Genomic DNA, 21,347 nt, shown 5'->3' with positions numbered 1-21,347 from the left:
CAGGCAAAGGGAAGTTCCAAGAGTTCTTAAGGTTGATAGAAAGCACAGCTCCTTCTCAGCTAGCCTGAGGGCTCTCACACTGCAATGATTCCGTTCTGGTCACTGTTACCCAGTGATATGTTTTCACTCATTGCTAAAAAAAGGCACTGAGTAAAACCAAGGTGTTGGTACCAGTTAACTGCTTTTAGACTACACGTAGAGGATCTATATGCTGGCAACAGAAACAAATGTAAGGATCAAAACTCCTGCCTTCACCCCTCTCTCAACCCACTACAATCTGGTTTGGCTCTGAAATTCTTTTCAATGAGTCTAAATCATCCCCAAATTGCAAACTCCCCCATTGCTTGCAGGTGTTCAGGAAATACTACTGAGTATGTAATGCAGACCAGTCACTGTTGACAGAAAGAGAGAGAGAAAGATGAGAGACTCAGACCCTCCTTCTAAAAACCTAGGAAACTCATGAGGAAATTGGACACGCAAGTCAATTAACCTACACAGTGCAGTAAGTGCTACAAGAGACATATCTTCGAATACTGTAGGAAACCAGAAGTTGCAATGACTCCACTGGTTAGGAAAAGACAGGCAAATAATGAAGAAAGAAAGAAAATGGCAATCCCAGTTTCAGGAATACTTAGAAATACTCAGGCACTGTGTTCTCTGCTTTAAATGCATTATCTTGTTCCATCCCCACAGTAACGCTAGGACCTGATGTTATTGAGCCCATTTTACAGACAAGGAAACTGAGGCATACAGGTGATGAGGAAGAAGGGCGAGGACGCTCACCCAAATGTATCTAACTTTGAGAATATGGGGCCTTTGAACGAAGCTGTGAAAGACAGGTGGAAAGGGGAGAGGAGAAGAGGAAAAATATTTGGACAATATAAGCAAAGGCAGAGAAAACAGGAAATATTCATACTTTCAGACTCGCACAACAATTAAATGTTTACTTATTAATTCAATCATGAATACATATTTTAACTGCATCCTATATAATAATTCCACAATCACAATACTGTTTTTTTCCATCCTCACATCTCGCAAATCATCTTTACCCAAACTTCCTACACTGTGTTTTTTTCATTACAAGAATGAAACACCTGGGAAGTTTACGCACCACTAATACTCTGTTATAGAGGAGAATCGTACAACAGTGCGAAGATTATGTCATAGAGGAAATACCTTTTAAAAGTCCTTAAACTATTCATCCTTTGTAAATCAATACCATTACTAAGAGAGTACTTTGAGAGAAAGACGTAAGAATTTGAATATCGGCTGTACAGGTCTTTTCTAACAGTTTTGTTGTTATTGTTTAGTGGGGTGATGGGAACCTGACATTTGGGCTCATATAACAAATTAAACCTGGAAACACTTTCAAGATTATTGAGAAAAATAGATGGAATGTTAAATATAAAGTATGATGGTCTATTCTGACAAAACTATGAGTCTCCTAAAGGGATATATTTTCATATCAGGAAGTACACTAACAATTCTGTGTATGTTCAGTCGCTCACTTGTGTCTGACTCTCTGTGACCCCGTGGACTGCAGCCTGCCAGGCTCCTCTGTCCATGGGACTATCGAGGCAAGAATACTGGAGTGGATTGCCAAATTTCTTCCTCCAGAGGATCTACCTGACCCAGAGATCAAACACGTGTCTTCTGCATTGGAATAAGGATTTTTTACCACTGAGCCACCTGGGAAGCCCAACAATTCTACCCTCCAGAATCTTTTATCAAAATAGCTGGAACTGTGATCCCACTAGGTGGGATCTCAACTAAGAATCACAAAGACCATTGGTCACAATCTAGTTAGTGCTAAAGGGGAGGACAAGCTCTTCTCTCACTGGGGTTTGGAGGATCAAACTGTTTTCCTTGCCAAAAACTTACGTTTGGAGATGACACCAAATAGGAAAGAGGAAAGTCAGTCAGTCTTGCATCCTTGTTACAACAAATGATTTCAAGATGCTTAACAGCTAAGTCTTTGAACCTGGCTTCATGAGAAAGGTGACTGACATAGAGAAGCTTCAAGGCAAGTTCAAGGGCTTCCCTGATAGCTCGGTTGGTAAAGAAGCCACCTGCAATGCAGGAGACCCCAGTTTGATTCCTGGGTTGGGAAGATCTGCTGGAGAAGGGACAGGGATCCACTCCAGTATTCTTGGGTTTCCCTTGTGGCTCAGCTGGTAAAAAGATTGCCTGCAATGCAGGAGACCTGGGTTCGATTCCGGGTTTGGGAAGACCCCCCGGAGAAGGGAAAGGCTACCCACTCCATTAGTCTTATCTGGAGAATTCCATGGACTGAACAGTTCATGGGGTCACAAAGAGTCAGATATGACTGAGCAACTTTCACTTTTTTCTTCTTTCAAGGCAAATTCAGTGAATGCAAAAGAAATCACTATAAAGAACAGGTAATATAATGCAAAGTGTGTTTATTCTAGAGAAGGGTAGCCAACTCAAACAGTAGATCACTGTGTAAAAGAAAATGGCTCAAGTTTCATCAAGAACTTAAAAATAAAGGAATCCTTTGAAAAGCAGGTCCTCCCCGAAAAAGAAAGTTCCAGAAGAGAAGCCAGTTGTGATATTTTGGAATATGAGTATCAAATCAGAGTTCTGGATGGATGAGGGTAGCCAGAAACTTCTCGGCAGCCTCTACAGGTGTGTAATCCATTAACACTGTGTGAGGTCAAAGCTGCACACAGCCGAGCACCACTAAGGGAGGCTATTCAGCGAAGGAGTGTGCTCCCTCCCTGTCATGAACCTTCTCTAAGTGACAAAGGACACTGGGCTCTACTCTTCACTACCCAGGATATTTCAAGATCACAGAAAGGGAGACGGAAGAGACAAACTCAGAAAACAGACATGCCACAGTGCAGGGCGATAACCCAAGACTAAAGAGGAAATACTAAAGTTAATTTAAAACCATTTGCTTCTGTTTATAGGATTAATCTTTTGAATGTAAAAATGTTAATCTTCTTTACTGATAATCTTTTAAAACAGCACAAACAACTTGTTCTGCAACTCAAAGGAAGCTCATGCAAAATTCAATAGCTCTGCCTGGTTTAGACTGGAGCTGGCAGGATATTCAAATCCTGAGAGGTCAGCTCAACCTACACAGTGCAGAATATTAGCTCAGCTTCTGAATGTGCGGCTGCCAACTGCTTCTGATTTCTGTTTTACTTCATTTCCTTTGCTGACAGAGCCCACACCTAACAAGCACAGCCAATCTTATTAACACTGAAAATTTCCCTCTGTCTCTCCCTGGTCCTCGCTCACTTCTGTCCCTTTCAGATCCAAGCTTCGACTAACAGGCTGGAAATACGGGGACCAGAGCTGGATCTCCTTGAACTGGAAGCCCCGTCCGGGCACAGCCTCTTCCCCATCCACAAACCATGCTTCGTCAGGACTCCACCCAGCCATGGCCACTCATTCTGTTTGACATACCTTTTGGAGGGATCCTTCTGAAGACACAGTGAAAGTAACTTTCTAAAGGACTTGCCATACTTTTTCATCATCTCCTTATCCTCTACTCCCGTTTCCAAAGTGGGTGGATCATTTTGCAAAGTCAACATCAACACCTGCAGCAGAAACAAACGGGAAGACACGATCTCAGGACAGGCAATGCTTGCTACAAATGAGTTTTTTCATCAAAGTCTCAAAGACCCTCCTCCAGTAGGTACACATTAAGTGCTTCCCCATGATTTTCATTTTCTAGAAGATGTGTATTCAAACTATTCAGTTCCCTTTGCAAAGCTGTTCACGTGCCCTTTAACCTTTTTTGTTATTCCATTGACAGAACTTACAAAATCTGCTCTATGTGTTAACGTGATCTCCCAAAGGGGCTGGGACAGAGCTTCCTGGGAACTGGTTCTCACACAGCCTGCAGGAGCACGTAGCCTCACAGCTCCAGCACCAGCTTAGTGCAGAGACAGGGGCTCTGTCTGGGAAAGGGGGTGGTAGAGGGGGAAGAGAGAGGCCCAGAGCAGCAGGGAAATGTTCATGTTTACAGGTCATTCCTAAGTAAGGAACTGCCCGTGCTCAAGGCTTCTGTAACACATTACCAGCCTTAGAAATAAATCCACAACATCCCAGGAGGTAACACACGATTTCCTTCTTTCTCTTAATGAAAAAACATACAGGAATGTTTAACGGCTTGGCAAAACTGAGACACTGAAAGATGGCCAGGATACAGCTGAGTTGCTAAAACCCATAACCAGGACAAAACGCCATGCTGCTTCTGGAAAGGGACAAAACTACATGAAAATACAGCTTTCACATCGGAAAGGTAAAAAAATTCCAATCTTTCACACTAACATCAAAATTATTTGCTAAAAAAAAAAAAAAAGAGTAGACTTTGTAGCAAACTATTGATCTATATAATGAAAAAAACTCATTAATGCATAAATCAGCCTTAATTTATGCAAATGCTATAAAGCCAAGACTCTTTTCAAGTGCTTTCAGATGTGGGAAAAGATGAAGGATTAAAGTGACAGTTTATTGTTTGTAGAGGATAATAGCAATCCAAAGAAAAGTGGGAAATCTGTCAGATCTGAAGAAGTCCTACAGGACTTTAGGCTGGGATTAGCAATGTGATGGATTCAAGTGGAAAACACTAAAAAGTGGGGGGAAAAAAAAAAAAAGACCTAAGAAAAAATAATAGAGAAAAACCAGATAGAAGGAAAGTCCTCAGGGTTATTCCAGTGCTTTTTCCCTGAAACGTCGCTTCCATTGTTTACACCTCAATTTTAAATTTTCAGCTAACAAAATCAGGTGTGTACATGCAATCCCTGAATCCTATCTATATTAAAAATATGTATATTAAATATAGAGAAAACAGTGTAATCAACTATGCTACAATTTTAATAGGGGTCATCTGTGGTTGATGAGATTATGGACGACTGTTTTCTTTATTTATTTGTACTTCAACATTATCTACAACAAGAATGTTGTTAACTTATTAATCAGTAAGAGTATTTAACTTTTTTAATCCTGTTTTTTTTTTTTAATCCTCCTAAGCTTTTCCAATAAAATCCTAGAAAAAAGTTGAAACGTACACCATATTCTCTGTAAAATACCTTTATAATTTCCACTCAAGCTATTTCAGCCTCAAAACAAAATCCAGTTGGATAAAACAGTCCTGATACCACTGCCTCAAAACTAACAGAAATGATGCTGTGGCCCAGTTAAAAGAATAACAAAAAAATCTAAAAATAGTATCCAAACGTATGTCGTTCCTAAAAACACTGGGCTCCCATACTTCAGATGAATTACCAACAGGACACTATGAGAACAAGAGGGAAATGTTATGGATCATGGAAAGGCAAAAAAAAAGCCTGAAAATCTGGAAATCCACCTGTAAAGATGATATCACTAGAATCTATTTTTAGGTTTTTCTTGGGGAGTCAGGGGTATTCTACCATAAAGAGAGTAACGGCCAGCATCTGTCACAGCTATCAACCTCCATCGGCCAATCTGACCACACTCCTCTGTGCTATGAATGTAAAGCAGGCTTCAAGGCTGGGGACCAGGCTGCTTTTATTCCATTCTGTCCACTGAGAACATCAGACAACATTTAACTCAGCTGCACCCCTCCATTAAATCTCCTTGGGCCTCAGAAAGAATGACTATGTTAAAGAGAATTAGCGAATGGATTCTGTTAAATCACCCTTCAAACCCGACATGTTATTTCCAAGAGTAATTACTTTCATAGGAGGATACTTGTGATAAGGCGCTGCTCCTGTGGCTAGTTCGATGGCAGTTATTCCAAAACTCCACATGTCAGCCTTGAAGTCATAGCCTCTCACCTAAGAAAGGAAGCAGGAAAAAAAAACACAATTATATGGCAGGCATGTTACACATGATGGGGGCAGGGGGCTCCGTATTATGTCAGAAGTCCACCGCTCTGTGTGCCCAACTTTGATATTACTTTGCTGAGGCTCAGCAATCAGGAATTAAACCTTACATGACGCATTCTAGTAAAACGACTGATTTGAATGAAATGTTAGTGTATTAATGATATGTACAACTATACTGTGTCAATCAAAACATTATTATTTTTTTACCTGTTCCATGACTTCAGGAGCCATCCAACACGGGGTGCCAACGAATGTTTTTCTTACTTTATTCCGGGTAACATCACCCCCTGTCGCTAAGAAAGCACTTACCCCAAAATCTGAAAGGGAAAAAAATATCATCCTTATTTTATGTAAGACATTATAGCTTACAAATTTTGAGTTTATGAACATCTCTATTCTTGGCGGGCCTCACAGTGATGATGGAGTTGTCTCAGCCATACACCAGGGCACTCCTGCCACTTGCGGCCCCCTACACTTCAGAGTATGCCCTCATCACAGGTCAGCAAGCCCAGTCCAAAAGCTCAACATATCAACTTATATTTTCTACCAAAAAGGCATCACAAGTCTTAACCAAACATAAAAGTTTGCAGTAAAAATATAAACACCTTCCCAAAGCCCTAAATTAACTATAAAGGATCTTAGCTTTTGGAAAAAGGATCTTAGCTTTTAGCTATGATTCATTTTAGAAAATCGTTTATAACACTGAAGACAGTAAAACTAGCACGTGTTTCTTTTTATGTTTTTCTTTTGATTATTTTCTAGCCTCTTTAATTATACAACATCAATGTTCGGGGAATGGATTTATTTTTTTGAAATAAAGAATGAATAATATCCAGCTTCCACATTCCCAGGCCCTTGCTTGAACAGTGCTCTGTAACATTCTAGCCAAAAACATAACGGCAAATCCACAAACCCAGATCCATAAAGCCAACACGCCCAGGTTTGTCTACATGAGGCAATGGCAACCCACTGCAGTACTTTGGCCTGGAAAATCCCATGGACGGAGGAGCCTGGTAGGCTGCACTCCATGGGGTCGCTAGGAGTCGGACAGGACTGAGCGACTTCTCTTTCACTTTTCACTTTCATGCATTGGAGAAGGAAATGGCAACCCACTCCAGTGGAGTCCCAGGGACGGGGTTGCCTGGTGGGCTGCCGTCTCTGGGGCCGCACAGAGTCGGACACGACTGAAGCGATTTAGCAGCAGCAATCAACACAAACAAAAAGCCCAGTCAGCAAAGATTGTTTTCTTTCCAATGTGTGCTTTCTGGATAATTTTCATAAGTATAGATAGAAAGGTCTGTAGAATGAAATAATACTCTTCTTGATATCCATCATATACTGGAAGTTCTTCTCGTGAGGCAATAAATTAATTAAGCATATTGTATATGTGTCTGCATTTATACAAAAACGGTTTTATATGTAAAAGTAGAGAGGGAATGTTGTACTGTGCTTAGTTGCTCAGTTGTGTCCAACTCTTTGTGATCCCATTGACTGTGGCCTGCCTGGCTCCTCTGTCCATGGGATTTTCCAGGCAAGAATACTGGAGTCAATTGCCATTTCCTTCTCCAGGGAATCTTCCTGATCCAGGGATCAAACCTGGGTCTCCCACATTGCAGGTAGATTCTTTACCATCTGAGCCGCCAGGGAAGCCCATATTGTTCCTACACATATTGTATTTTCAAAGTGGAGAAAACTTAAGTGATTTGCTGCTAGAAAAGACTCTGATGCTGGGAAGGATTGGGGGCAGCAGGAGAAGGGGATGACAGAGGATGAGATGGCTCGATGGCATTACCGACTCGATGCACATGAGTTTGGGTGAACTCTGGGAGTTGGTGATGGACAGGGAGGCCTGGCGTGCTGCAATTCACGGGGTCACAAAGAGTCGGCCACAACTGAGCGACTGAACTGAACTGAACTGAAGCTTTTTCTAGGTCATGATGCTAACATGGACTTGATCTTAAAATCAGCAGTACCCACATCTCTTGCCTCTCCTGAACTGGCAGGTGGGTTCTTTACCACTGTAGCATCTGAGAGGCTCATAGAGATGGAACCCCAATGATTATTAATTCATGAATCTGTGCTTAGATTTTACTAATGGTTAAAATTAGTTAATAAGTTAAAGGATCAACTATCTAGAGCTAGTACAGACCTATCAGTAAGAGCCAACTCAAGGACAGGTAAATAGTAATAAGGGTACCTACTCAATGGACTCGAATTTGAGCAAACTCCAGGAAAAAGAGAAGGACAGGGAAGCCCAGCGTGCTGTAGTTCATGGGGGTCACAAAGAGTCTGACAAGTCTTAGTGACTGAACAACAACAAATAGTAATAAAAATGGGGGGGGGGTCAATACTGCAAAACACTGTACCAGATTACACAGTGTGAGCCCCTTCAAACTGCTCTCACATAACTCTCCATAGCTGGGCCCCCTAGTGACTGCCAGGATGCCGGCAATCACCGAAGAACAGCATCAAGAACAAACCAAGGTCAAATATTGGCATTTGTGTTAGACCGACATTACTGAGTTACGCAATAACACCGGAACCAGTTCTCTGAGTTGAAATCTGCTGACTGTTTCATTTTATTTACATTTAAATGTATCCCACTCCCAAGAGGATTACAACTTCAAGTAAAAGGACAAAAATTGACAAAGGGAGTCTTTATTCCAACTGCTACTTTCATGTTAATAGTGAGCAAAAGAATATTCTGAAAATGTCATATAGTTTAATTTGCACACATGTGCCAAACTCTATTTTACATTACAGTCAGAAAAAAAATCAAACTCTGTGAAAAAGAAACCTCTAAAACCATTGAACCAATCTCTTGCAAGTAGCAGGAGGTAACGTTCATTCTCTTACAGAAGAGCCAGATGGAGTTATTCCTTCGTAAGCATCTTCCATATTGGCTAGAGGAAGAGACAATACGAGATAAGGCTTTCCAAAATATAAATTTCAACTTCACCTGTATTTCTGAAAAGAAGTTTAAAAGTGAACCCAACATTCCATTTTTATTAAACTAATTTTAAAATATGATAATATTAAATAAATACATACCATCTGTAAATAATTAAGAATATGGGTACAAGTTGCCTTAAGGAAAAATAAGTTCTTTTCCAAGGAGCTGAAGCAACTCTACACCCAAATAAACATATATCTTCCTAAAAGATACAGTCTAGATAAAAATCCACTCTTAACATTAATTTTTTAATTCCTTAAAAATACCATCTGATTAGACCTTTTTAAAGCTCCAAAAATAGCTGAGAGAGATGTACAGTTGTAATTCATTACTGACAATACCTCTTCAAAGTATTTTTCTGATTCACATATGTACTCACAGTCTCCACTTAGAACACTCCCTTTTAAGTCATAAACAGATCATTAAACATCTTAAAAGCTCAGAAGAATTCCACAAGCAGAAAACACCAATCCTAACATCTGCTCACCCCTATGACTACAAAATAAAGGTACAATTCACTCCTAAGTACGGCCAATGTATATAGAAAAAGATTTATATGTACTGAGAAAGAGAACTTCTGGAGTGAAGTATACAGCGTGCTTGTGTAAACAGGAAGGCAGGTATACTCCGTGTAGACAGCTCATATGAGACAAGTGGAAGGAGGGGATGGGGCACTAAGAGTGAAGAGCGCCCTTGACTGCTGAGAGAGACCGCTAGACAGCTCAAGGGAGTGGAGCCAGATACACGTGGGTCAGAAACCATGAACATTTCTCTGGCAACGTGGAATCAAAGGCTACACATAAAGTTCACCAGCCTCCAGGAATAACTGCATCTCAAACCAGAAAGAATGCTGTCATCCTGGTAACAAAAGGCTCTCACGTCTTTTGAATCCATCCATTTCTCTCCTTCCCCACTGCTCTTGCGTTGGTTTAAGCCAAGATTCCTGTGGCTACCTTCTAATTCACCAGTGGCCTGCTTTCCCCAGATCTAGCCTCCAGCAATCAGGCCCTTCTATGTCACAGAACTGAAGGCTCCTTAAAAGTCTTAAAGGCTCCCTGCTCTCCCAGAATCAAGTTAGAATCCCTCAGCACAACATGTTAACTCTGACTGTCCTTTCCTCTCCCACCTCATCTATCACTTCTCCCAAATTACGCCCTTGAGCCTGTGCGTGCTTGCTAAGTCACTTCAGTCACGTCCCACGCTGTGCGACCCCATGACCAGAGCCCACCAGGCTCCCCTGTCCATGGGATTCTCCAGGCAAGAATACTGGAGTGGGCTGCTGTACCCTCCTCCAAAGGGTCTTCTCGAGCCAGAGATCAAACCCAAGTCTCTTAAGGCTACCTGCACTGGCAGGCGGGTTCTTGACCACTGGCGCCACCTGGGAAGTCGGCCTTGAGCCCAGCCCTCCTAAACTACCTACTTTTAATTGCCTGAACCCACCACCGTCCTCACGCTCAGCAGTGCAGCCTTTGCGCTTGGATGATGCCTTGGCCTCTGCATCATCATCTGGACACAATGTTCCCTCCACTAAGGGCAGGACCATCAGCAGAGGACACTCTGCTGGTCCTCATTAATGACAGAACCATCTTTAGCATCCTAGCTCTTGCTGCCACGGGGCTTTTCCACCGCTGCTCTGTTTAGGTGCGGTTATTTCAACATGCATTCATCACCTTTACCTAATTGGTGACATACAACTTCAGTGACTTTGGGAATTGTCGTGTTTCGATATGTGAACGCTGCTGAGCCCTGGGGAGGATCTGCAGGGTTCTGGGGTGCTGCTACCTGATCTAGAAAGTGGCAGAGCTGTCAGGAAATAGCACACAGCTCTAAGGGACCAGGTACAGGATAGATAAGTGGTTAGACCAAACACTAAGCTATTCCCCAACTGTGTGACTCCAGCAAGGCACTTAATCTTTCTGGATCTCTGTTTTCAGGCTTCTTGGTAATGCTTGTTTTTACATTATTTTCACATTTATAACACTCCCCTATTTCTTTTTACCATGGATAAAAATACTGTAAAATAATTGTTCAGTTCAGTTGCTCAGTCGTGTCCGACTCTTCGTGACCCCATGAATCGCAGCGCGCCAGGCCTCCCTGTCCATCACCAACTCCCAAAGTTCACTCAAACTCATGTCCATCAAGTCGGTGATGCCATCCAGCCATCTCATCCTCTGTTGTCCCCTTCTCCTGCTGCCCCCAATCCCTCTCAGTATCAGGGTCTTTTCCAATGAGTCAACTCTTCACATGAGGTGGCCAAAGTATTGGAGTTTCAGCTTTAGCATCAGTCCTTCCAATGATCTCCTTTGGAATGGACTGGTTGGATCTCCTTGCAGTCCAAGGGACTCTCAAGAGTCTTCTCCAACATCAAAGTTCAAAAGCATCAATTCTTTGGCGCTCAGCTTGCTTCACAGTCCAACTCTAACATCCATACATGACCACTGGAAAAACCATAGCCTTGAATAGATGGACCTTTGTTGGCAAAGAAATATCTCTGCTTTTTAATATGCTATCTAGGGTGGTCATAACTTTCCTTCCAAGGAGTAAGCGTCTTTTAGGTAGATCAATAAGCTACTGTTCTCTGCCTTTTAACTGGGCTGAGGGGATAAGATTAATGATTTTACAGTGGTAGGTATAAAATATAAGAAGGTGATGCTGGAACTTCTCTGGCTGTCCAGTGGTTAAGACCCACACTTCCACTGCAGGGTGCACATGGGTTCGACCCCTGGACCCCATTTGGGGAACCAGGATCCCACAAGCCAGTCAGGCAAAGGGGAAAAAAAAAAAAGGAAGGCTAAGCTGTCTGACCTTAGGAATATTACCATCAGGGAGGGAGAAGATACGAAACAGAACAATGTGTAGAATCAAACGCTGTGCTCTGCTGTCTGGGTAAAAGCAGAGGAGGAAGGATCGTACAGTCGTGCAGGTCTCCATCTTAAAGTAGGCCTTGGACCCGGCTTTAGAGATGGGTTTGAGATCTGGACAGATGAGCCCAAAAGGAAATGACATTCCAGACAAAGCAGCAATGAGCAAAGTGCAAGTGTTGAGCCAAGAAGGAAAGCTGTCTGACAGCTGCAAGGCTCAAAAACCCAAACACCCACAGGAACCCAGGCAGGAACAGGAGGGGAGAGGGTCCTGAAAACCAACAGCATGATCTCAACGATGAAACGCACTTGATAGCCATCTCAGTGGGGGAGGGCATTAGGAAGTCCAGGGCCCTTCCCAGGAGCCCACTGTCAGCATCTTCTAAATCAAGCCTTGACTATTCAGCTGGAGAAGAAAGTTGTCACAGAGGAAAAGGGCCCTGGTGTTGCTGATGCCATTTTCCCAGAAAAAGCAAAACATCACCATCTTGATGTATTAATAAAATCTCTTGTTTTTGCTGTTACTGACCACAAATTCAGTATATTTAAAAAAGAAAAAAGATGGAAAAGTAAAATAAAGCAATTCTATCTGCCTGATTTAGTCTGCAAGACTTATCTGCCAGGAACTTCCCTGGTGGCTCAGTGGTAAAGAATCCACCTGCCAATGCAAGAGACACGGGTTCGATCCCTGATTCAGCAAGCTCCCAGATGACAAAGAGCAACTGAACTCGTGAGCCACAATGACTGAGCCTGCGCCTGAGAGCCCAAGAGCCGCAACTAGTGAAGCAAGCACGCCCTAGAGCCCGTGCTCCACAACACAAAGCCGCACCACCAGCAGCCTGAGCACACAGCGAGAGAGCGGCCCTTGCTCCCCACAACTGCAGAAAAGCCCACGCACACCAAAGATCCAGCACAGCCGTAAATAAATAAAAGTTTTTTTAAAAACCCTAATCTGCTGATTGTGTGTTATGTTTAAAATTTACCCAAAATACTTCAGTATACACCATGCAATGCTATATTTGTGGTACTGCAACCCAGGTGGTCAACTGGCATTCTGAGCCCAGGGTCTGGCAGCACTTGACTCAGGATGCCAGAGGCAGCTGTTAGAATTATTTTTGTTGTCCATATCTAAGTATAGATGAGTAGGGGTCAGGTGAATGCCCAAAAGGGGCTATCGCTGGGGAAAATAGTCACCTGTTGACAGGCATGATGCATGTTAGAAACAGGTTTTCACTGGTGAAAGTCAGAGTAGTGAGCACACAGAGAGTGGCTAAAATATTTTAGATATACTCTCCATCTCACATGAACAGAAAAAAAGCGTCCAGCCTGGCCCAAGTGTAAGCTAAATCCCTAACCAGTATCCTGTCTAGTTAGATTCTAGATGCCAAGTACAAGTGTACAAGGACACTGCATCTAGAATGCTGGCATGTCTGCTTCAGGCAAATGTTTTTTTCACCCAGGAAGCCAGAAAACAGGAATCTCCTTGATCTTACAGAACAAACTGCGAATCTTCAGGGTTCTTGCTTGCTAACGAATGGCAAAATTTGGTCTGAAACTTCATTTCCTTAAAACCTGGAAGTGATATTATGGGTGAGAAGCCCCCCCCCGAACCTACCCCTAACATTTATCATACCTACTAACATCTGTGAAAGAGAACCTGAGTTGGGCATTAAAAAAAGAAAAAAAAAAGGCTAATTCCACTCCACACTTGGCTAGAGAGCAATGGAATCAACATTTGATAGCTCAGAGCTTCCTAAAATGTATTCAAAATGGGTTGCAACAGATACTGATCCCTGCAGATCTCCAAGTGGCTGGCTGGGGGTTTGAGGCAGCAAGAGTCACAGTAGCTAGCAGGGCCCTGGAACCTCTCTTTCCTCGAGGTCTGGAAAAACCAAGAGGCACTGAGCTTATCAAAGAGCCCAACCACACAGTCTTGAGTTCTAGGTACGGGAAACTGTACTTGATCCAGTTACCACCCTAGACTCCTGTTGCTTTCTCTCCAGTCAAGAGGAGAACTGGGGGAAAGTAATCCTGCAGGGATGTTCAGGAAAGGAGAAAGACTGGACACAGGGAAGACCAGAGGCACTGCCCAAGAATAAAATCAACAGGGTCTATATTTGAGTGGAGACACTGTAAAAGGACGGGATGAGACAAATTCTTAAGAAAATGTGATAATTTAATGAGTACTGGAACTGAAAAAAAGGAAAAAATAAAAAACATGGAATGACTTGCCAATGACCACGTAGCAAGTTACTGAAGGTCTGAACAAAATGCACAGTTCTCCACAGAGGAGATTCAGCCACACAGCCCCAGGCTCCTTTGTGGGGAAACTCAGTATATTCTTCAGTACCAGAAAGAAAACATAAAAAAGGAATAACGGGGTTAATACTGAACAGCTTCTGAGCTCATCCCTGTGTAAAAACCTAGTTGTGATTCCCCAACACAGAAAAACTAGTTTGAGGCTTTCTGGTTAATCCTGAATGTCATATTTATATCAAAAACAATCCCATGATAATTTGGTTTGATTCTGGTCTTATCTTTATTTTTCTCATGACAGACTCAAAACTTTACTCCTGAAACTGAAATGTGCTTTTAAACATCCAGGGACATTTCCAGGGCTGCCAGCCTCCAGTCTTCATGAGTCCCACAGGTTTCCTTAAAATGAAATACCGCCAACACTGGTGAATAAAGAACATACAAAGAACCACATTATGATTTAAATTATGCAAAATATAGTAATGAGTATAATATACAATTAAGAAATTTTTTTTAATTGTTAGGAATTGTATGGACAGTTGTTTTGTTTTAAACAACGTGTTTAGTTTTGTATATTGTTTTTTTATTGGGTTGGCCAAAATTTCCTTTGATTTTAAAGTAAAAATAAGACATTTTTCATTGTCACCAAAAACTTTATTGAACAATGAACTCATTGTTTTGTTACACTATCTTCTGCCATTTTCCAGGCAACTTCATCATCTCATCTTCCCACAGCTTTTTATTATTTTGAGCAAAGAACTGTTTCAGATATCTTTTACAGTCTTCCAGGGAATTGAATTTTTTCTCCATTAAGAGAATTTTGTAAAGACCAAACTAAATGGAAATCTGAAGGTGCAATGTCTGGTGAATACGGTGGATGAATCAGAACTTCCCAGCCAAGCTGTAACAGTTTTTGCCTAGTCATCAAAGAAACATGTAGTCTTGCATTATCCTGATGGAAGATTATGTATTGTCTGCTGACTAACGCTGAATGTTTTTCATCAAGTGTTGCTTTCAGTTGACCTAATTGGGAGCAGTACTTGCTGGAATTAATCTCGTTTGATGTTCCAGAAGGAGTTCAAAATAGGGGACTCTCTTTCAATCCCACCATATACGCAACATCACATTCTCTGGATGAAGACTGGCCTTTGGGGTGGTTGGTGGTGGTTCATTTCACTTACCCCATCATCTTCCGCTCCTCATTACTTCCTGCACAGTATCCACTTCTCATTGCTGTCACAATTTGTTTAAAAAAACGGAACATTTTCTTCACATTTAAGTAGAGAATCACATGCTGAAATACGGTCAAGAAGGTTTTTTCACTTAGCTTATGTGGAACCCAAACAAAAGGATGAACATAACCAAGCTGGTGCAAATGATTTTCAACACTTCATTTGGATATTTTGAGTATGTTGGCTATCTCCCATATGATATAATGTTGATTTTTTTTTCCAGAAAATTAACATCTTGACTTGATCACTATCAGCTTCCACTGGTCAACCCAACAGTGAAGCATCATCTAGCAAGAAATCTCCAACATAAAACTTTTGCAAACCACTTTTGACATTATCTGATCAGTCACAGTACCTTAGCCATCACTGCACAAATCTTGTTTGCTTTCATTTCAGCTTCATTTTTAACCTCTCTTGAAATAATAAAGCATTATATGCTGGAAATGTTGCTATTTTTCTTTCACCTTCAGTGTTAAAATGGCTACACAAAAGTTCAATTTTGTTAAGTTTTTTTTTTTAATACACACTGATATAACAGCAGTCACAATACAAGCTAACAAAATTATTTCACATGAAGTTAAAGACAGAGGACCACTAGAGCCTTCTCATGGAAAAAAAACGAATGCTTTGGCCAACCCAATAGGAAAATGTGTGTCAATGGTGTGTTCCCCATCTACGTTCAGGAAGCGTTGGGTAAGCACAATAACGTCCAACTGGAGTGGCTGTAGCTTTAATGTTACAGAGCCTTGATTTAAACACAATACCTCTCTTCTAGTGAGAGCTAACATGGGAAAATATGACATTAAATAGAGTGAGTATTACGTGATCTAAACAACATGAATAGAAAAACTATGTTAAAGGTATCATCCTCTCTTTGCTAGTAATTCCAAGGTGCCCTTTCCACTCTCTGATTTTCTTGGTGAGAGAGTAAAAACATAGATCAGAGTAAGTGAAGGCTTTAGCAATTACAGAATCAGAGGCATGCCTCCTCCAACTGCAGATCCAACTGTCTTTCTGAAGCACTCCTCTGATCACAGCCCTAACTAAACTCTCTCCCCACAAGGCATCTGAAGTAAAACAAGGCAAAATCTTCAGACATAATTCATCCTGTATGTGGAAGCCAACAGTTTTCCAGTATTGTTCCCTTCTGACTGCGACACTTACCCCATTATCACATCCTTGAGCACTGCACTTTTCACATTTTTAACTGCCCAAATTACTGTTTCTCAATTTTATTTTTTTTTAATGTATAATGAAGCCCAGCCTTTTCTACCAGTTTTTCTGCTTGCTTTATTTCTGTTTGTAAATTAAATAGGAACAACTTTTCACTCTCCTGGAGGTTTGCCATCCTCAGAGCGTCATCAGACCTCCAGGCACTAAAAGCCGAGTCTGTGTGGAAACAGCGGGGAAGGGGAGGGGGCGCCAAGGGAAGCATCGCCTCGTGCCTGCTGGGAATCCCTGAAACCAGGCAAGAGAAAGTGCGGGTCAGCAGGGACTCAGACGGGCAGAGAGGATGCCTCAAGTCCTCCAGGGGATGCTGCACCTCCGGGTTAGCGCTTGGAAAATCCAGGGCAAGAAGCACAGCCCAGGACCCAGGGGGCCAAGGCAGGATGTGGCAAGGCCTACATTCACAGTGGCCGCCAACATTCAGTGGGCTGGTTTCCTTCTTGAAATAATGCCACTTTGCTCAAAGGCAAAGTTTTCTCTCCAACAGTGGTGTTTCATCGGACCATGAGTATCAGCATAACTAAGTCAGAGGCCAAATAGTGACACACTTGGTGAGGAATACCTGGCCCCTGTTCAGAGCCCCACCATGGGGTCCTGATGATTCCCAGTGAGGCCCCACCAAGGGCCCCGAAACTATAGGGAAGAGGAGAGGAACCAGGGTGGGGGCCACTGTGAGTAGGGAGGAGCCACCTTTCTACCCTGACAAGGAACTTTGGAATCAAACGGGCCTGTGTGTGATCCCATTTACATTCCCTGCTCATCCATTTAACTTCTCTGAGCAACAGCTGCACAAGCTATACAATGAGGGGCACAGAACGCATGTGGTAGTTTCTTCAGGATATGAGTCCTTGGCAGCATACACTGTTGGCTGCCTACCCAACATCCACACTCTGTTCTCTACCAGCATCCTGATCAATCGTACAAGGGCTAAGTTAATCACGGCGTCTGGTGACTGGTCTGAGGGTCTCCCCTAGTCCTGGCCCATGGGATCCAAGGGGAATATGGTATAGACCCTTGTGGGAAATTTTTCTGCCTGAATACAGAACCACCCTACAAAGGCTCCTTTCCTTGTCACACGAGGATGTGCAGAACAAAAAGTAGGAAAGAGCCCGTGACCTCTGTGCTACCCATGGGCTTCTGCACCAACCCTGAAACTGACTACTGTTAGATAGATTGTTAAATGTCCATATTGCTCCATCCCTGGACAGTACTCTGGTATTTGTACCCAAAGGCTAGTTAATTCTTAGAATCCCGTGTCTTTCTCCAGCCCAGCCATGTTTATTTAAACTTCCTGGCTGCTAAGGGTTAATCATTGCATCAGAGCCCAAAATCGATAAAATCCCCAAATGGACTCGGCAAAAATCAGCAAGAAAACAATTTAGCACACAGTGCAGTTTTGGAGTTTTAAACAGTTCCAGCTTTAAGCATGGCTTTTAATGCCAGAGGCACAAATCAAAACAAATAAATGCACAGGCGTCTCAAGGGGAGAAAAACATACTGCAAGAAGTGCCTAATTCACTTTTTGCCAATAGTTTCTGTTTGGGGCTATGCTTACATAAATGTTCCAGAAATGGAACAATACACTTCTAGGAAAATAGAAAGTGAGACAAATCTTCAAAATTCTCACCTAGATTGTTGCTATTCAAAGAGGGGTCCAAACACAGCAGTGGAAGGAGAGGGTAGGATGAATTGAGAGGGTAGCACTGAAACATATACATGACCATATGTAAAACAGATAGCTAGTGGGAAGTTGCTGTATCACACAGGGAGCTCAACCAGGTGCTGTGTGAAGACCTAGAGGGGTGGGGTGGGGAGGGGGGTGAGAGGGAGGCTCGAGAGGGAAGGAACGAGGGAAGGATCATACGTGCGTATACTTATGGCTGATTGACACTGCTGTGGAACACAATATTATAAAGTACCTATCTTCCAATTTAAAAAATTTTTTCAAGCCAGCTAATAAACAGACACTATTTAATTTTTTTTTAAAGGTGGTGTCCACAGACCAGAAACATCACCACCATCTGGAAGCCACCGGAAGATACAGAATCTTGGGTGCCACCCCTGGCCTAGTGGATCAGAATCTGCACTGTAGGAAGAGCCCCGGCTGATTCGATGCAGCATGGTTCAGTCTGACCAGAAGCTCGCCAAGTACAGCCAGCTCCAGGGTGTCCCTCCCTCATCTCTGAGGTGAAGAGAACCACAGAGGGAGAAAGAGAGTGGCATGGAAAAAGCTGAGCACACAATCATGTATTTTATGACAGGCGAGTCCAAGGACAACACTGAAAACAACAATCACGTCCTACACAGAACTGTCTGACCCAGTGATTCTAATGTGTCATGCAAGACAAATTCACACGCGTGGCACAGCTTTGTGGGAATACTCAGGTTTGTACAAAATCTCTCTATAATATATTTACATAACTTATCATCACAATGCTTATTAGCAATACGTCTGTAACAGCTGCTCACTGGAGGTGCCAAGGCCCAGAGGAGAAGGGCTGTGAGTAAGCATCAGCCTCAGCACAGACTTCTGTAACACTATTCCTCCCTCTACCACTCATGAAACCTCTGATATGCAATTGTGTGAGGGTGACGGCATTTATATCATCGAGCTGATAACCCTGGATCTGCTCATCTTTCAGGCAAGGCAATAATAAATATGTCAGCACCTTATCTACTATTAGTAATCAATTATTCACACACCACCTGTGCTGCTCAGAAAGGACAGACCCCAAGAGAAACCTGAGAGAACCAGAGAGTTTTCTGAAAAACTTGCTTTCCACCCACACTCCTTTCCCAGAATCAGACTCCTGGTTTTCAATTCTATCTATTCCTTCTTATAAGCAAACGGTACTCAGTGGCCTAGGCTGGTTCGATAGGATGCAGCCCCCACCCACACGTGGCATGGTGTCCAAGGCATTCATGATCAGAAGACAGGCCCTGCCACATTTCCAGAGCCTGGGCCCTAGATAGCCACCTGCAGCCGCTTTGGGCAACTCCATGTTTCCCATTAATGGGGAGAGGCGGTCCTGACTGTCTTTGAAACATCAGAGAATGACAATTTCACAGACTTTTCTGACAGCAAAATGAGAAATCAGAAGATATCATTTTACTCCCTAAAGCTAGAGTTTCACCTTTCAAAAAAAAAAAAGAACCACAAAGAAGCAAACCGTCCCGTGATAGGTGTTTCATGGGGAAACACTTCCCTGATGTTTCATGCAGGCAGCCTCTCAAAACTGCCAACACAGGCTCCCTCACGTGTGCTGTATGTCTACGTGTAAAGGAAAAGTTCTCAGCACGTGTTCCTGCTTTGCAGATGGACTCAAAATGAATCCACAATGACAGAGACAAATGATTTTAAAAATTCAACAGAGAATTCAGAGGCTACACAAGCTCCAACCCTCCCCAGTTCCTCAACCATTCTCACAATCAAGACAACGCACACTTAGAGGAGACAAAACCACAGAAGATTAAGTGGTGGCTGATGTCGATTCCCATTTGGCTCACAGTGTGGCCGACCAGTACGGCCAATCAGCCCCAGCACGAAGGGAGAATACTAGTTCAAGATGATGGCAAACCACTGATAATCGGCCCATCCGTGTCAGAGCCACTGTACCTTCCCCAAAGCAGGTGAACTTCTGGGGAGAAGTGGAGCCAGAGGCCACACTGGTGAGGCAACAGCAGGAGGAAGCAGCAGTAATCCCAGACCAGCTGTGCTGCAGGAGGCATGAGCCAGCTTTCTCAAGTCTAAAGACAGACATGACCAAGAGCTCACTAGGATCAGCTTTCTATCAACTAGGATCATCACAGCGAGCAAAGGAAAACCACCAATAAACCCCAAGTCACAAAAACCATTCCTCCCTGGCTCCCCAATCGGGGAGGGAGGGATACTGTTGAAAGATGCTCTGGTGAAAGAAGTCACAGGGCACATGCTTGGCTTTCTCTCTCCTCCACGCCCAAGACCACCCTCTGATTTGAATGCTTTCAAACAGGACTGAGGGTGCCTTTAGTAAGTGAGGTTAATGAAGGGACACTCAAACACTATGACGCAAGACAGGTCCTCAGAGAACATCTTGTCAAACCTCCTTATTTTACAGCTGAAAAAATCGGCCCCAAGACAGCAGAACTGTCAAAAAGCATAGAGTTAAGAGGCAAACAGGGGAGGGGGTGGGAAGCCTAATGGCGAGGATAGTGACCCGAGGATAAAAAGTGAATTCTGGGGAGGTCTGAAGAGTAATGAGCTTTTACAACCTTCAGAATGACCTCAAAAGAGGCCACAATCACTCAGTAGTCCTCAGCCCCCTCATCTGTAAGACCAACTCAGCTGAGCTGACAGCAGAGCAGAGGAACACCCTAGGTAAGCATATTATACAGGAATCATCATTCCTCAAGTCAAAGGCAAACTCTGAAGTCACTGGGGCTCCTGGCTGGACATACCTGTAAAGACAGGCACAAGCAACTTAGATCAAATATTAACGAGTCTAAATTTCCAATGCAATATTCATATACCTCCAGGCGGCCTTTTTCATACAAATCTCCACTCAACTAGCTCTACTATCAGAAGCTTCTAATAAACCTGAAAGACCCATCTGTATACTCTTAAAAGAGATGGTCCCTATGGGAGATGATTAAAATAGTACAATTCCATTTGCCTGAAGTATTTAAAGGAACAATTCACATCATTTTCACAAAGTTTCAAGACAGATTAGTGGAGGATAATGCAATCTTCGAAGAATCTGCAGATTTTTAAATCTGTGATAAAGAAAACTTCACATTTAAAACTCTCAACACTGAGGAGTGACTAAAATACAAGGAACATAACAGTGAACTCTATCGCTCAGTACGCTTTAAATTTAAACTTACTACATGGTCACACCCACAGTCACTGTGCTTAGTCGCTCAGTCGTGTCCAGTTCTTTGCTACCCTTTGGACAGTAGCCCACCAGGTTCCTTTGTCCATGGGATCGTTCTC

General features: G+C 42.8%; 1 protein-coding gene across 2 annotated transcripts in view; it reads right to left on the bottom strand.

The window, feature by feature from the left end:
- The window catches only part of STK39 (serine/threonine kinase 39), a 316,468-nt gene that overhangs the window by 191,431 nt on the left and 103,690 nt on the right, over positions 1–21,347 (bottom strand). For both annotated transcript variants that reach the window (XM_068968272.1, XM_068968273.1), the window contains exons 6-8: positions 6,054–6,163; positions 5,694–5,795; positions 3,436–3,569 (exon numbers count right to left, since the gene is read on the bottom strand). In XM_068968272.1, coding sequence (XP_068824373.1) covers positions 3,436–3,569; positions 5,694–5,795; positions 6,054–6,163 — 346 coding nt within the window. The remainder of the gene's footprint in view (positions 1–3,435; positions 3,570–5,693; positions 5,796–6,053; positions 6,164–21,347) is intronic.

Source organism: Capricornis sumatraensis, chromosome 3, assembly GCF_032405125.1.
Source record: "Capricornis sumatraensis isolate serow.1 chromosome 3, serow.2, whole genome shotgun sequence".
NCBI lineage: Eukaryota > Metazoa > Chordata > Mammalia > Artiodactyla > Bovidae > Capricornis > Capricornis sumatraensis.
This window is presented reverse-complemented; position numbering and strand designations above follow the sequence as displayed.